Genomic DNA, 16,239 nt, shown 5'->3' with positions numbered 1-16,239 from the left:
CACAAGAAAAAAATTGTATTTTTTCAATATGAAATTTAAAACCCATTAGTATATATGCTCTATGTTTCCAAGAAAAAAAAAAAAGAAGAAGAAGAAGAAGTTATGTATAACCTATATTTACATAGATTTTTTCTTAATTTTTTTCATGTAAAATATTAAAAGTTTATTTTTTTTTAATTTTTTCAGGTTGATCCATGAAATCCGAGATTTGATCTCTTAGCTAAATTAACTCCAAAATCAGATTTAATAGCTATGTTTTTAATAGTAAAAAATTACAATTTATTCATCAATAATTAGTATCGATGCATGTGATATGGTACTTAGAGTTGGGTGTAGCTTAGTTTTTATAATTTATTAAAATAAAATAATTAATTTCCATAGCATCGAAAACTATTTAAATAGTATCTTGATCATTATTTGATCAGGCTTATCTAGTCGTTTGTTTTTTTTTTAATATCTACTTTTCTTATTAGTCAAGATATTTTATCTATTTCTCTTGAAAAGCAAAAATTAAAAACACAAGATGAAATAGATGAGAAGTATTAAGTTATATACATCAAATATATATATTTTAAAATCATGAGAATTGATTAATTAGTTTTGCTAAAATAATAGGATTGAGTTATAATTAACTCTATGAAACTATGATAGATGCCATCCACAAATATAATAATAACAAAAACAAGAAGGATTTTCAACAACAACAACAACAATAATAATAATAAAAAAAACTTCCTTTGAAAATGCAATGATGTTTAGTTTAAACATTGTAATTCTCCTGAATTATTATCTTGCTCGTCCAGAGATTCTAGAGCATGAAGAATCTATTCTTTTTATTTTTATTGTTATTAGATCTAAATAATATTTTTCAAAATGTAAACTTAGAATCTAAATAATATTATTGAATTAAACTGAAAGGTTATCAAACTAATTATTTTATTAAAATAATAATATTTTAAATTAAATTTGACCAAAAGAGTTGAATAGGTTATATTAATTAAATTTAAATAAAATCTCAAATTTAAAATTTTAATTTAATGAATTAACCTTTGGGTTTTTATAACTATTTTTAAAAATAAATATTTATTTAATCTTAAAGAATATAGTTTAACTAGTAAAATTTTAAATTTATTCTTTAAAAAATACCAGTTTGAGTGTTACAAATCTCAAAATCCATTAAAAATTTATATGATTATTAAATTTAGAGATTAATAGAAACGTGTTTAAATTGGTTCGGATATAATTAAAATAATAATAATAAATAAATAAATAAATATCGTTGAATTTGGTTAGTGTCATGTCACAGGATAGGCATGAGGAGTCCCAGTGGCAACCACTTGGATGGAGGATGCACTCCTCGAAGATATATAAAGCTGACCTGAACATAGTATTGCCGGTTTATGAGAAATACCTTTCCCCCCCTCCGGTAACCATGATGAATCGCAGCTATTTTTTTGGTAGGGATAATTATTTTTGGTTTGATTTGATTTTTATTAAAAAAATAATTAAATTAAAATCCGTTTGAATCAGTTAGTTTTGGTTTAGTTTTTTAGAGTAAAAACCAGTTCAAACCAGTTTGACTCAATTTTTTGATTTTGGCTTGGTTTTTTCCTGTTTCTGTTCGGTTCGGTTTTTTTAATTTTAGGCTTATAAAACCAAACTGGCCAGTTTTTTCAAAATTTTAATTGGTTTAATAGGTTTTTTTTACTGTTTAGTTTTTTTAATTTTTTTTTTGATTTTCTCAGTTTAATCAGTTTTTTTACTCACCTCTATTTTTTGGAATGAGCTGAAAATTTTTATTTTTTTTTATTTTTTTGAGGTGTTGTTATACAAATTTTTAAAAAATATTATTATAATATGTTTTTTAATAAAAATATTTTTTAAAAGTAACCTCTACTATATTCCAAACAATTTCTAAACCAAAATTATAGTCAAAATTTACATGAACTTATACTATTAGAGTGGATGATTGTTGTTGTTTAAAGACACTTAATAATATTTATATATAGAATTTTCATTTTAAAGTATACAAATAATTGTGTAATTTCATGTAAATAGAATTTGAATCTTTGTTTTGGCCTATTGAGTGATTACATTTATAAATTTTAAAATACAATATATAATATATTACTTTTTATTTTAAAAATAATATTTAAAATTCAAGTTTGTTGAATTACTGGTGAAATAAAAAAAAAAATAGTAATTGGAATAGGAAAAACTGTATTATTATTTATTTATCTCAATTAAAGAAACTCTTGAATTTGATTTGAGAATTCAACAAATAATTAATCTTTCATATTTATATAGCATTGATAAATCACAATACCCGGTTAAGTATAGAAAAAATTTGTAATAAAAAATGATAGATAGTGTTGAAAAATGTTTGTTACCGGCACTGATGGTTTCAGGCCAGGTTCAAATATCTTAAGACACGTGGCACTTTAAAGAAAGCGAGTGTCTAAAGTGAGTATCCAAGCACTTGCCGGGACGTCATAAAGACATTTGCTCTTATCTTTTACTTTTCATTTTTTTATACCGACATGGCAGTTGGATATATTGTCTGTAATTCCGTACACCGAATACACCCCAACGCCCCCAGCGCAAGTTAGCACTCAGCACTGGGCAATAAATCCATCATTGAGGCGTTCAGACTTGTCTCTCCATCACCCCTCTATAAATTCAAATCCTCTCTCCACTCTCTTAACACCAACTCTCCAAGCCACTCCCCAACCCAAAGAAGATCCAATTGTCTTGTCTAACATGGCGAAATCTAGCCTTGTCTTGCTGCTACTCTCAATCTTGTACGTTGCCGGCACTGCAACTTCTGCTAGCACCACAAGTTCAAGTGCAAGCGCTACAAATTTCATCAAGGCCTCATGCACCGCCACAAAATACCCTGCCTTGTGTGTCGAATCCCTCTCCCTTTACGCCACTTCAATCAACCAGAGTCCACGCCAGCTAATTCAGACGGCCTTGGCCGTGAGCGCAGACAAAGCTCAGGCCACCAAGACATTTGTCTACAAGTTGACAAAGTTCAAGGGAGTTAAGCCCAGAGAAAAGGCAGCGATAAAGGATTGTTTTGAAGAGATTGATGATACCGTGGACAGGCTTGTTAAGTCAGTTAAGGAGTTGAAGAACATGGGGTCATCTAAGGGTTCGGATTTTCAATGGCATATCAGTAATGTTCAGACCTGGATTAGTGCTGGATTGACTGATGAAAACACTTGTGTTGATGGGTTCGCTGGCAAGGCTTTGAATGGAAGGATAAAGAATTCAATCAATGCAAGGTTTGTTCATGTTGAAAGGGTGACTAGCAATGCACTTGCGTTGATTAACAAGTTCGCTTCCAAGTACTAATTAAGTAGCTGCTGCTACTGGCCATTGGAGTCCTTTTTCTTGGCCAAGCTTCTTGAAAACGATCTGGGTTACCTCTTGTTGAGCCTTGGTTTTACTGTTTATGTATCATAAAGAATTTTGAGTGATGTAGCTTTTTGACCTTTTTTCCTTGAATATATATAAATGTGTGTGTGATAATGTTCTATAGTTCATGAAGGTATCAAATGATTGTTGATAGGGGTGCTTGCATGCAATCAAGAACAGCAATTCTCTTAATTAACTCTTATTAATCAATTGTTATACGATCGACAATATTATAACTGAGGTTAAGATTGAGAAAAAAAAAACAGTTTACAGATAATCCAAGAAAAAAATCCATAATTACAGGTAACATGGCCCCTTCGTTATCACGCACCGCTAGTTGTGTTCAAATCAATACCTTCTCTAGGAAAAAAACAGTTCATTTCAATACCATTTTCCACTTCTGATGCTAGATGATGCGTTTTAGGAAAAATGAAATCCCTTGATTGAAGGGGAGCACGGGCCCCAAGGATCTGACCCTTGAAAGCAAATAAGGCTGCATGAACCCCAGAAATATCAGGCGCTCGACACAATAATCGTGGAAAAACAGTGGACGGCATTGATGGGTGTGAAAGCTCAATGCCAAGAGCAGACAAAGAGGACTTCAGTGGGGACTCTTTAGTGACCATGACCACGTGGAGGATCTTGTCTTTTGAAGAATGGAAAGAAGCAATAAAGAAGAACATAAACAAATATATATTTCTTTAAATAAATTACTGAAATCTGCGGAATTGAATGCGGTGGTGGCTTGTCATGTGAACCTGCCGGAGACAACGGGAGATGGCGCACATGAATATCTTGAAAAAATAGCAAATGGGACAGCCTGATTGACCCCATGGAGCCATTCTCCCAGAATTGTTGTTTTTATAGGAAAAAAAAAGAAAAAGAAAGGGTAAAGTTTAGCCACGTCCCTTTTTTTATGTTCTTCTTGGCCTCTGCGCAAGAAAGCATGTATGTGCCCACAATTTATGCCCGATCATCAGTTTACCTTTCAGGCAGCTTTCAAATATGATGACCGATTTCTTTTTCTAAATCAGTTTTTAATAGGTATTTGATCTTATCAAAACAAATAGTTACTTGGAGTCCTTAAAGAAAAAAAAAAAGTTGCTTGATGTAATGGGCATATAATTTTGTTCAACGATGGATTGGTTTCCAACCTAAATTTATGTTCATGCTTAGGTGGTGGTTGACAGTTCAATTAAAATATCGTTTGTTTAAAATTTTAAAAAATATTATTTTAATATATTTTTCTTAAAAAAATCATTTTAAAACATAATATCTACACATTATCCAAAAAGTGCTCTCAGCTCATGTTTTAAACAATATATTTAAAGAGGCCACAAAAAATAGTTATTAAACATAATTCAATAAAATATGTTGATTTGATGACATTCCAATTCAAAGTTTGGTCTTGTCCCATGCGTATTGTTTTTCAATTTATTTTGGATTTTAATTCAATCAAATTTGGGTGGATGGCAGACCCACAACCATACCAGGATTTTTTTTTTTTTTAAATTTTGTTTGGATTTATGTTTTTTTTTTTTTTTTTTCCTGTCAACAATTTGTTTATATACAAAGATAATAGGAAAGTGGCTGGAAATTTTTTCAAGTTTTTGTAATGGTATTTCGACCTTCATACCATTTGTTTGGTTGCTCTCTGAATAGAAAAACGAAACTGGTTTTCGGGATATTTATTTATTTGAAAAGTGATTTTTTAAAAATTATATTTTAAATTTTTCAACATTTTTCGTGTAACTGAGATTGTTTATTTATTTTCAAAATATTATTAGAATTTAAAAATATTTTTTATAATTAAATATTAAATTTATGTCAAAAGATATTTTCGAACTCCCTTATCTGCAGGGGCGAAGCAAGGCGTCTTTTACAGGGGAGGTCAAAATTAATATAATAATATATATTATTAAAAAATTTATTTATTTAAATTAAAAATATTAAATAATAGAAAATTTTAAAATGTTTTGTAGGGATCTGGGCCTGCTTGCCACCCCTGGCTCCGCCCCTGCTTATCTGAATCAAATACACCAAATAATATTAAAATTGAATTAAATTATTAGTTCTTTTACTAATAAAACTGTAAAACATGAGATTTTTATAGTAAATGTAAAATCTTAAAGTTAGCAAAAACATACTATAGAGTATTATACTAATGGTTAGAATAATGAAAATAATTCTTTGTATGCACTAAGATGAGATTACTTTTAAATTATTATTACTAACAATAATAAATTTTATATTACACTTGAAAGCCATAACATTCTTTCATATGGTAAAAAGTTAAGCACTCTTAATTCCTTAAAAAATGTATTTTTTTACCAGATAAATTATTTTGGGATTGAAAAAAAATATATAACTAGAAAAATAAAATGACAAATCATTATCGAAGCAATCAATTCCCTCAAGAGTCTTTCCCTTTCGTATCAAATAAATTATTTTGGGATCAAGGGAGGTAGGAAAAGGGAGAAAACAAGTGTATGCGTGTCTTTGAAATTGTGTTAATTTTTGCAATTGTACATTGAAGAAATAAGTTTTAAAAAAATGTATAAATTATAATTTTTTTTTAATTAAGATTTTAAAAGAATTTTTAATAAGATTCATCCTTCCAGTGATGTATTTTAAGTAACCAAATATTTTTAAATTTATAGTTATAGCAAAACACAAATCACTCTTTATCGTACTGGAGACATCGTTTGGGAATGTTGTGCAAACCGTTTTTCTTAAAAATTTAATTTGTTTTGCTAAAAATTAATATTTTTATGTGTTTTGGATTGTTTTGATGTGTTGATCTGAAAAATAATTTTTTAAAATAAAAAAATATTATTTTAATATATATTTCAATATAAAAAATATTTTAAAAAATAACTACAATAACACTAACAGACAATCATACTAAATTCAACAAGTAGAGTCTCTGCAGTACAAAGCAAATGTGCTTTTACGTGAACAATTTGTTATTAACATTTTGCTCGGCAATGATGGAGAAAACCCTAAATTTCCAAATCCAACTTCCATGCTAACCAATAACATGGGCACCCATAACTCATGAGGACTTTTTTTGTTTTTCTAAGAAAAGAAAATTGATTTTGAGATGGGAACGTGAAGAAATATTGTATAGTTGATGTACGCATTTTCCACATATATATAGTCTTTGACTTTTTGTAACTGAATTTGAATTGCTTGGAAACTACCAATAAATCTCATCAAAAAGGGTTTGATAATGTACTCCTTTCATCATTTCGACCACACATTTGATTGAGAATGAAATGGAAAATCCTTTCCCATTCCTTAATTATATATTCTCAATTCCTACTTCTTTTTTTTTTATATATATATATATAGATTTACATTATCATTACACTGCTAACTGATTCATCCACGTTAACTCTTGTAATAATGATGGGTAACGGTGTAGGTTCTGGAATAGACTTGTGATCTCTTCGATCACCTCCTTTTTTTTCTTACCAACTTGAACGGTTTTTATTAGAGGGTGTTTGGGAGTGTAGTAGCGGTTGCTTTTCAAATAGCTTTTCGTATTGCCGAAAAGCATGTCAATAATATTTTTTCATTTTTTAAAAATCATTTTTGACATCAGCACATTAAAACGATCCAAAAAGTACAAACCGCACTCAATTTTAGCAAAAATAAAAAATAAAAATTTTTTGAATTTTTTCAAAAAAGCCGGTTTAGCTCTTTTTATATATAATTTTTTTAACATTCAACTCAATGCTTAGTTGATTTACAGGGTCACATGTCACGTGAACACAGGATTATAATAAGCTTTTGTAGATAATTTATAAAAATGGCTTGCAGGATCCAGAAAACATGAACTGGCATCATCGAATCTTAACCTTCCTAAGAAGAAGAAGAAAAAATCCTTATAAAACCTAATCACTAATTGCCCTCTTAATCTCTTAATTCAAAATTTAATTTAAGAAAAAAAAGAATTAATTTCCCAAAATTAAGAGGTCAAAATCAAAGGCCGAAGTAGGAATAATCAATTTAATTTTGAGATTATGAATCACGATTTGCAGAGTGGATATATTTTCCCATGTGCACTAATATTGTGTCAGCCAAAAATACGTGATGTGTTGAATTAAATTGTAGTGTTTTCGGTGGTCATGACCATTAATCATGACATAGTGTGTATTTCATGGCTCTTTCTTGAGACTTTTTGAGAGCTTAATTAGGGTGCTAATTATTGTTGGAGAAGCCCTCTTAATTACCGGCCAGCAACAAATAACTCCCTAATATATATATTTTCTTAATTTTAATTAGTTATCAAGCTATTTTGGGTCAAATGTTAAAGAAAGGAAAGCACTTACTACGTACAGAGGAACCAAATCTTAAAATAACACGAATCAAGAAACATGGCTTAAGCCTCTCAAGTTTCAATATTTGATCAGACACATGAAAACAATTCAAGCCAGCTGCCATGTCATTATAGAAATTCTCAATTGCTTCTCACTAATTTGAATATGAGCTTTGTTGTAAAAAAACCTTCTCAACCTAATAGCTTAAGCTGTTAGGTGAAATTCTAAAATATAATTTATATTATTTTTTAACATACCTTCTAAAATAAAAGTCTTATGAGTTTGAAACTTGCACAGATTCACATTACTTTGTACTTAATTTTTATCAAATAAATGAGAGTGGTAAGATTCGAACTCGTGACTACTTAGTCATTAAGGCTCTGATATCTTATCAAAGAACAATCTCAACCCAATAGCTTAAGCTGTTAGGTGAGATTTTAAGATATGATTTATATTATTCTCTAACATTTCTTGTTGTTGGCTTCTTTCCAATTATTGAGCACCTCACCTGCGGTGCTGATCATTGCTCAAATTATTGTAGCACCAGGCAGGCGTCATGGCAACAGTTTTTGTTTTTTGGGAACTAGCAAGTTCATGATGAGGTTCAGAGTTAATTTTAAGTCATTAATTTCTAAGTAATTTCTAATTCCCACACCAAGTTGGATATGCCTTGGAGGATGCCCTATCCATGATTTTCTCCACTGAAATGTGATGTTGCATAATTGGAATCAAAATTAAAAGGTGATTATTCATATAATAAGAAACATTTCGGTACGTGTAACAGTGCATCAGAATTGAAGAGCCCGTGTATACAAATATATAATTGTTCAACATATATAAGAAGAAAGGGGGCAAAAAGAAGAAGAAGAAGTAGCTAGCTAGTAACTTAGTTTATTGATAAGTGCCAACCCATTGCTTGTCAGCCTGGCAACATTCACTATACTCTTCCTGATCTTGATCATCACTTCATCAGTTATATTCCTCTCTTCAAATCCTTCTGTGCAGGTATCCTCATCCGTTATCGCGGCACTTATCCATGTTTTTATATTAGCAATCTGAAATTCAATATCGGAACCTTTTAGGCTGCCTAAGGCCTTCAAAGACTGTTTGAGCTCATCGATGGCGTCTCCGATTTCCTCAATGCAATCTTTAACAATACCAGCTTCAGTCTTGCTTAAGCCCTTTTGCTTTGATAGAGCCTTTACTAAGGATGATGCGTTTCTAGCAGCTTTTAGGGTCACAGCTAACGCTGTTCTGCATAGTTTGAGGTCATTGGTTTTGATGGTAGAGGTGTAAGAAGAGAGGGACTTGAAGCAAAGTTGTGGATATGTGGTAGAATTGCAAGCTGTCTGCAGGTAATTTTTGTAGGTTTTGCTGGTGGTATCTGCCAAGGAAAGCTGCACATTTGTTGATATGCAAAGAAGCAAAGCAAGAAGCGAGGCTAGAACAACGAATGAGCTTGAGCTTGAAGTGATTTTAGCTGCCATGGCTTCTCTTTCTCTTATCTCTCAATCTCAATCTTGCATTGATTGGTGTGAGATGACTCCGATTTATAGGAAAAATCTATCAGGTGTACTGTAGCATATATAAAATTATTCAAGAATTCAGGAGGAATTTAAATATAGGACGCAAGGTGGCCTTAACCCATGAAATATGAGATTGCACATGCATGAATGTGATATGGTAGCTCTAGGTTGCAAGCTACATTAAGTTAATTGCTAATTTAAAAAACATTATTGAAAAAATAGTTTTATTTATAGTCTAGAAATAGTTTCTGACTTGCCCTAATTTTTTTTTCTTGTTGATTAAGAAACAAAAACTGAATTCACCACCAGCATAGCACAATGCTAAATGGTCCTAACACGCAAGGTCTCATGCAATCCTTGAGTTTATCAACTACTTGATTGACCTATAAAACTTGGATGAAGCATACGTTAACATAATAAAATCAAATGAAAAAAGAAGAAGAGGAGAGAACTTGCATATAGGTATAAATGTTTTTTTGAGTTAATGATATGACTTTATCATAAATTCTTAATTTAAATGGAGTTAAATTAATATTCCACATATAAGATATTAAAATGACCATTAAACATTATGATTTTGATTGTTTATAAAAAAAAATAGTTGTAATTTTGATGTATTTCTTATTTTATTGGGGTGAAAAAATTCCACCATTATTTATAATCAATAGAATGAAAATGTTTTTTAATTCTCTGTCGAAGAAAAAACACTTGAAAAGGAAAAGAAAACTCAACAGTCCCTTGGCTACTGAGCTTATTTTTGCAAACAGCAAGCAAGTTAACCAAACCTCAGAGAAATAATCAACTTTATAACCCTAGAATAGGCAGAACAATAGTGATAAGCACCATCCAAGGATCGAGCAGTACGAACTTGACAAGCATGCTATCAACCCGTGAAAGAAAACACAAGGACCGGAATGAAAAGATGAGCAGCAGAAGAGAAGGTGACTGCCAGGGCCACCTGCTTCAACCTGCAAGCTGAAATACCCATTTCCAGCTCTACAATAACAAAAACAAGAAAATATGCGATCCGGGGATACAACATAACGAATCATACCGCTTTGATCTACCAAACCTGAGTCCTCGAACTTTTCTAGCTTGGGAGACAGCCGAAGGCTCGACAGAAGTGATGAGGACGTTCACAAGCAGTAACCATATGCATAAGAAAGCAATAGCTCGTGAAACTTGCTTTCCACACCCAACTATAAAATCCAAAGAATGTATATTTACAACAAATGCATAGAGAAACAGTACATGACTGACCAGCTTGGCCACCATCATCAACCCCTGGCTACACTACACAGGACACCACCACCAGTTCTACACCATTTCATTCAGTTCATGAGAGAGTTTAATACGAATTAATGTACAAGACAGGGCACACATCAGAAATGCAACTGCTTACACTGTGTTGATTCGATGTCAGATGGGCAGTAAGGGCATTTAAAGGTTTTTGAGCCGTTCTTTGACATCTTGTCGATAGACTGCTTGCATAGCACATGGCTACATGACATTAACATAGGAGGGTTATCCTCAGTTGATTGTTCCTTGGACACAGGACATACAAAGATGGAATGGAACTGAAATTCCCTACCCAACTCCACTGGCACCGGCACTGGCAACTGTTTCATTGACCGCCACTCATGTTTCTTCCCTGCCATCACAGTCATAAACTTCAAAAGAGGTGGCAGACCCTGGAACCCTGCTGCTATTGTCACACTCAATGGGCTTTCAAAAGACTGCCCCATGAGATTGCAAAACTGCCTTGTAAGATCCTCGGCAACCACATTCCAATTAGTGGGCGATAGTAAATCAGAATAAGGAGATTGATGAAGCCTTCCAGACCACAGGAGACAGGACATAAGCTTCTGGATTTCAGAAAAATGGCTGGAACCAAAAGGAGAAATGTGAGTTCTGACATATGAAAGAGCTTTGCTTCTACTTCCACCTTGCAGTATTTCCACAAACTGTAAACAATGAAGTTTCAGCAGCAGGTCTGACCCGTTTTCTTTGAGCTTATTGGAATTGGCAGCAGCCCAGTTTAGTGCAGGCTCTAGATTTCGGTTCTTCATAGCTTCAAGTATCAGATACATTTCTGAGAAAAGAGATTTCATGTCAGCAGTAGATTCTGGTTCCTTGGCCTCATTTATAAAGCAGTCACCAACATCAAACAGGCCTTGCCGATAGAAATGGCCTGCAATTACTTGGTTAACAGTGTGAGCATCAAAATCAATGTTTCTATAAGCCTTGGATATATCTGGGTTGAAAGATTTCTCAAGCTGCTTTGGGTACTTGCTCAGGGCTATATTCAGTTCCTTCTGTGTGCCTTCCTCAATCTGACCAACTGGAGCACTTTCTTGCAACTTTTTCTTAAGTTCACCAAGGACACTTTTAAAGTCCACTTCAGAACCAGATTGTTCCGCCTTCATAATTTCCAATGATTTCTCAATATCTCGCATCATCTGGTCAACAACTTCTTGTGTTTTAGAACCAGACATCTTTTGCTTCTTTGTAACACGATCAAATGCATCCTTGATGGGATTCAGATCCATTTTTCACCTCACAGTCTCACCAGTTTAAGCTTAGAAATAGCTATGTGAAGCCCCTATAAGGAGGTGTCAGAAAAGGGAAGCTCATCACCACTTTTGATTGCAAACAACTCCATGACCCTAGCAACACAAAATTAACCTCTCCCAATATACAATCTTCAACTTAATTGGTATTATCTTCAAACCAAAATTCCAATACCTTTCAAACAAGAAAAAACTCGTTCCAAGTTTGAAGTATCAAAATGTGGAGAAGAGTAGTACATTGGTCCTTGCTGCTTCTGCAAGAAATGAAAGTAAAGAATAATTTATTTTCATCTACAAGAAACAGCGATTATCAATTTCAAATTAGTAGAACTCCATCGCAAATTCTATTTAAAAGCAGATTGCAAAACAGTGTCAGTCCGTTGCAAAAAGCCTCAAAACTCATAAGTATTTGCAACGTATTTCATAATTCCATTGCTAGATTTACCATTGCGAATATTTTTTCAATGGATTTTCTTAATAAACTACAAAAATTCTGATACTAAATTGCTATCAATCAATTGCAAAATTCTGTCACTAATCCATCATTGTACACACAACATAATATATAAATCAATCCATTTACATTAATCATAAATTTTCCAGGATAACTTAGTGAAAAAAATAAAGGAACTGTAAAATCAGACAAACAAAAATCCACTTACACCTTCTACATAACTTTATTAAAAAAAAAAATCACACTTTCAAGGTAATTTAGCAATTTCATGACAAAAATCAAGAACCCAAAAACAAACTCACTATAGCAGTGAAACAAGAACAATAAGAAACTGGGTTCTGCCTTAATCGAAAAAATATCAACCATTTTTGCAAGAGTAAAAATTCAGCGAGGTTCAACAAAATCGTAAAAGACAATACCAAAATGAATAACGTTAAAGAAAAGGAAGGGAGAGGGAAAGAGACATACCTTGGGATGCTGGTGGGTTGGGCGTTAGATCTTGAGAAGTTTGGTCGGAGGCGGGAAGGAGGTAGTTGGCGGGTTCGGCGGCTTATGGAGTTGAAAGAGAGGATAAAATGAATATCTGATCTCTTCTTCAGATCAAATTGGTTATTTGCAATTTCTTTCAGGGAAAACTACATGTTAGTCCAAACATTTATCATTAGTTTCACGTATCGGTCCCAATATTATTATTATTATTATTATTTGCTAGAGGAGGCGGGACCATAATCATAATTATTAAATCTAAGTAGTTTGTGGGGTGTAGCTATTGTCGTATTCTAAATTTATTTTTAAAAAATTATTAATTCGAGTTTTATAAATTTTAGAACCATTAAAAATTTATATAATCATTAATTTTAGAACTCATTTAATATATATATATATATATATATATATATATATATATATATAAAAGTCTGATTTTGTAGGATAATTAGGATTTATTCATCCAATTTTTTTCTGATTAAATTTAAATAACTTAGTAAATCAATTATTGACTTAGTTGATTTAGCTAAATCCAAGTAAGAGTTGATTAACTTAATTTTTAATATTTTTTATTCATAATAATTTTTTTATATAAAAAATTAAAATAATATTATTTTAATATAAATTCAATTTAATCCTGCTCTCTACGCCGCCACGGTCAGCATTATTTTTCCAGTATATTTATGATGCTTAGGATAATTGATCTTTGGTTAGCCTTAATGGGTTTCCAGGAAGGCCATCAATTTTGATTCTACGAGCCTTAAATAGTTTGCTTTTGATTGGGTAAAAGTATAATAAATCTAATATTTTGATGCAAATTATTGAAAGGAATAACTCTCGATCATACGTCACGTTATTTTAAAATTTGTTTTGAAACATTGGGAAAATTTTATTGACAAAATAAATTCAAAAGAGTAATTCTGAAAGAAAATCCAAAACAAATTTCAACGTATTCTCAAATATGCAATTTCATAAATAATTAATGATATTATAATTTGATTAGGGTATGTTCTAATTCAAGCTGGGACACAAGCATCTTTTATTTGTGAGCTAGAGGCAACCTCAAAGAATAACAAGTGTTATATATTATGATTATTAATTTTAAAGTTTATAAAATTAGTTGAGAGATATATAAATTAACTTGAATATTTATATTAATAAAATAAAAAAAACAAGAAGAGAAGAAGAAAAAGATAAGTTATAACATTTTCTGGTTAGTTTGCAAGGCTTTTGGTACAAGCTGTTAGCTAATCAACTATCTCTTGAAGAAGTACAAAAGGTCAAACCCTATGGCCTATAGTAAGCCAAGTGCCTGTCCTATAAGATCTGTACGATTTTTTTAAAAAAGATAGTACAATAAATTAAAAATATTCCTGGAATAACATAGTTGAAAATAATTTTGATGAAATAATATGATTCATGTATTTTGTTGTTATTAAGAATAGTGATATCTAATAAAAAATATTAAATGAACAAAAAAATAAAAAAATAAGAGAAAAAAAATAAAAAATTTTAAAAATACACTGAAATTTTGATTATAACAATATCAATATCATTAAAAAAATATTGATGAGATGAATCCAACAATATAAAAAAAAATCACCAAATAACTCGAGTAGGTTACACTTGTTGTCCAAAAATATTAAGTGACTCACTTATTTTTACGGCAAGTAAAATCTATTTAAATTATTGTTGATAATTCTTTTTGATATCGTTGAATTTATTTTATTAATTTTTTTTTAATCAAGAAAGAGCATTACTTGAAGACATTAGCTAGACATGCATACATGATTGGGTTAATGATTCAATTTTATAAAACAATGGATATATAGTAAAAATATGATTATACTTGAAATTAATATCTAAATTTCCTTATTTAAATTTATTATTTGGTGAGCAATGATATTGATGGTACATGAAAAAACTATAAAAATATTTTATATAATATATATATTTCCATAAATATCTTATAACTTAGATATTTATGAGATATTTATATGAAATATATTGGATATTTATTTTAATAAAGTTTATATAAATAGATCTTTTTAGAGCTTATTTATATAGACAACATAAGTTTAACACAATACAAATCTAATACAATATTATTAAGATTTAAGTTTAGAATAAAATTTATTCTTCTTGTCACCTCTATAAATATTATATTAACTTAAGCATCCGAATATTTTTCTTGGAGGTGTTGCCAAACTCATTAAATCCTTCAAATCTAGTTTTATTAGCCAATAAAAAATGCCTTTTAGTCTTGATCTTTTTCATGAGGATTTTTTCTGTCTTCATCAGATATAATAATAGAAACTCAACCGTTAAATACTCCCTATTTCTAATCTCAATTACCTAATTAATTAATTATTAATGGACTACATGTATGTCATGGAACTTGCCAAATAGAGAGAGAATGAAGGGAAAATGATTATTAATTATTAATTCAAACTATAGCATAAACAACCATTTATGTTTGGGTAACAAACAAGCTAGAAAATATTATCCAACCAAATGATAGGCCATACAATTCATGGATTTCCTTTACACATAACTATTTCTTAATGAAATACAACAGAGAAGAGGATTAATTAACTTGTGGCTAATTTTTTTTTATTAATATAAATATTCGGGCCGATATGTACATACCTCAACTAAATCTTAAATAATAACTATATAAGTTTTTAATAGTCCTAAAAAAAACTCAAACTTGTTATTATCGGGAAGTAAGCGTAATACCTGACTAGCTAAACTATTTTATTAACTTGTGGCTAATTAAGTTTACTTGAGGTGACTAATTAAGTCTGTTAACTAAAGCCAATGCATTGCTTGTTAACGGTGCAACTGTGGCAATGTAGCTCCTTATACTGTCTTTAATTTTTCCCATTTATAGCTTTTCCAACAAAGCCATCCATTTTCATGTATCTTCATCTGTCAAGGCAGCACTTACCCATGTTTGTATGTTACTCTTTTCGATTTCAAAACCTGGGCCTTCAAGTTCACTCACTGCTAGCAATGACTCCGAAGCTCATCAACCGAGTCTTTCATGGTTTCAACACAATCCTTTATGGAACCAGCTTCTCTAGGCCTTAACTCGCGCCTTTCCATTAACTTTTTCACCATGTTTAACGTCGATTCTGCGCATTTTAGGGTCTCGGATAGGGATGCATTGGCTAATTGTGTAGGATTATCTTGAATGGTGTTATCATAACCTGACAGTGTCTTGCAACACAAGTCAGGATACCTTGTAACCTCACATGAAGCTTGATAAAATCATCACCGGAACCCATCTGGGGCTCGAATTTTTCAACGAAGCATGTTTTTGCTACACAAAAGAAAGCTAGACTGATAAGGATTAGAAGGCTATTGCAGTATGATTGTTTTGTAACTGCTGAAGATGCCATTACTGTAGAATTGGTATTTTGAGGGATGGTGTGTGTTGGTGGTAGGAAAAAGTT

The 16,239-nt window shown here is 31.2% G+C and overlaps 3 protein-coding genes across 3 annotated transcripts; 1 reads left to right on the top strand and 2 right to left on the bottom strand.

Moving 5' to 3' along the window:
• Positions 1-2,673: 2,673 nt before the first annotated feature.
• On the top strand, positions 2,674-3,546 carry LOC118060607 (21 kDa protein). Its single transcript, XM_035073840.2, has one exon. The coding sequence runs from the start codon at positions 2,761-2,763 to the stop codon at positions 3,355-3,357; it is 597 nt and encodes a 198-aa protein (XP_034929731.1). The 5' UTR covers positions 2,674-2,760; the 3' UTR covers positions 3,358-3,546.
• A 4,927-nt stretch (positions 3,547-8,473) lies between these two features.
• Positions 8,474-9,914, bottom strand: LOC118060608 (pectinesterase inhibitor 4). The gene has a single exon (XM_035073841.2). The coding sequence runs from the start codon at positions 9,230-9,232 to the stop codon at positions 8,624-8,626; it is 609 nt and encodes a 202-aa protein (XP_034929732.1). The 5' UTR covers positions 9,233-9,914; the 3' UTR covers positions 8,474-8,623.
• Positions 9,915-10,425: 511 nt separating this feature from the next.
• Positions 10,426-12,908, bottom strand: LOC118060609 (protein RMD5 homolog). Its single transcript, XM_073403676.1, has 2 exons — positions 12,764-12,908; positions 10,426-12,095 (listed from the first exon to the last, which is right to left on the bottom strand). The coding sequence occupies exon 2, from the start codon at positions 11,818-11,820 to the stop codon at positions 10,654-10,656; it is 1,167 nt and encodes a 388-aa protein (XP_073259777.1). The 5' UTR covers positions 11,821-12,095; positions 12,764-12,908; the 3' UTR covers positions 10,426-10,653.
• Between the last annotated feature and the right edge of the window lie 3,331 nt (positions 12,909-16,239).

The sequence above is a fragment of the Populus alba genome, chromosome 12, assembly GCF_005239225.2.
Source record: "Populus alba chromosome 12, ASM523922v2, whole genome shotgun sequence".
Taxonomy (NCBI): Eukaryota; Viridiplantae; Streptophyta; class Magnoliopsida; order Malpighiales; family Salicaceae; genus Populus; species Populus alba.
This window is presented reverse-complemented; position numbering and strand designations above follow the sequence as displayed.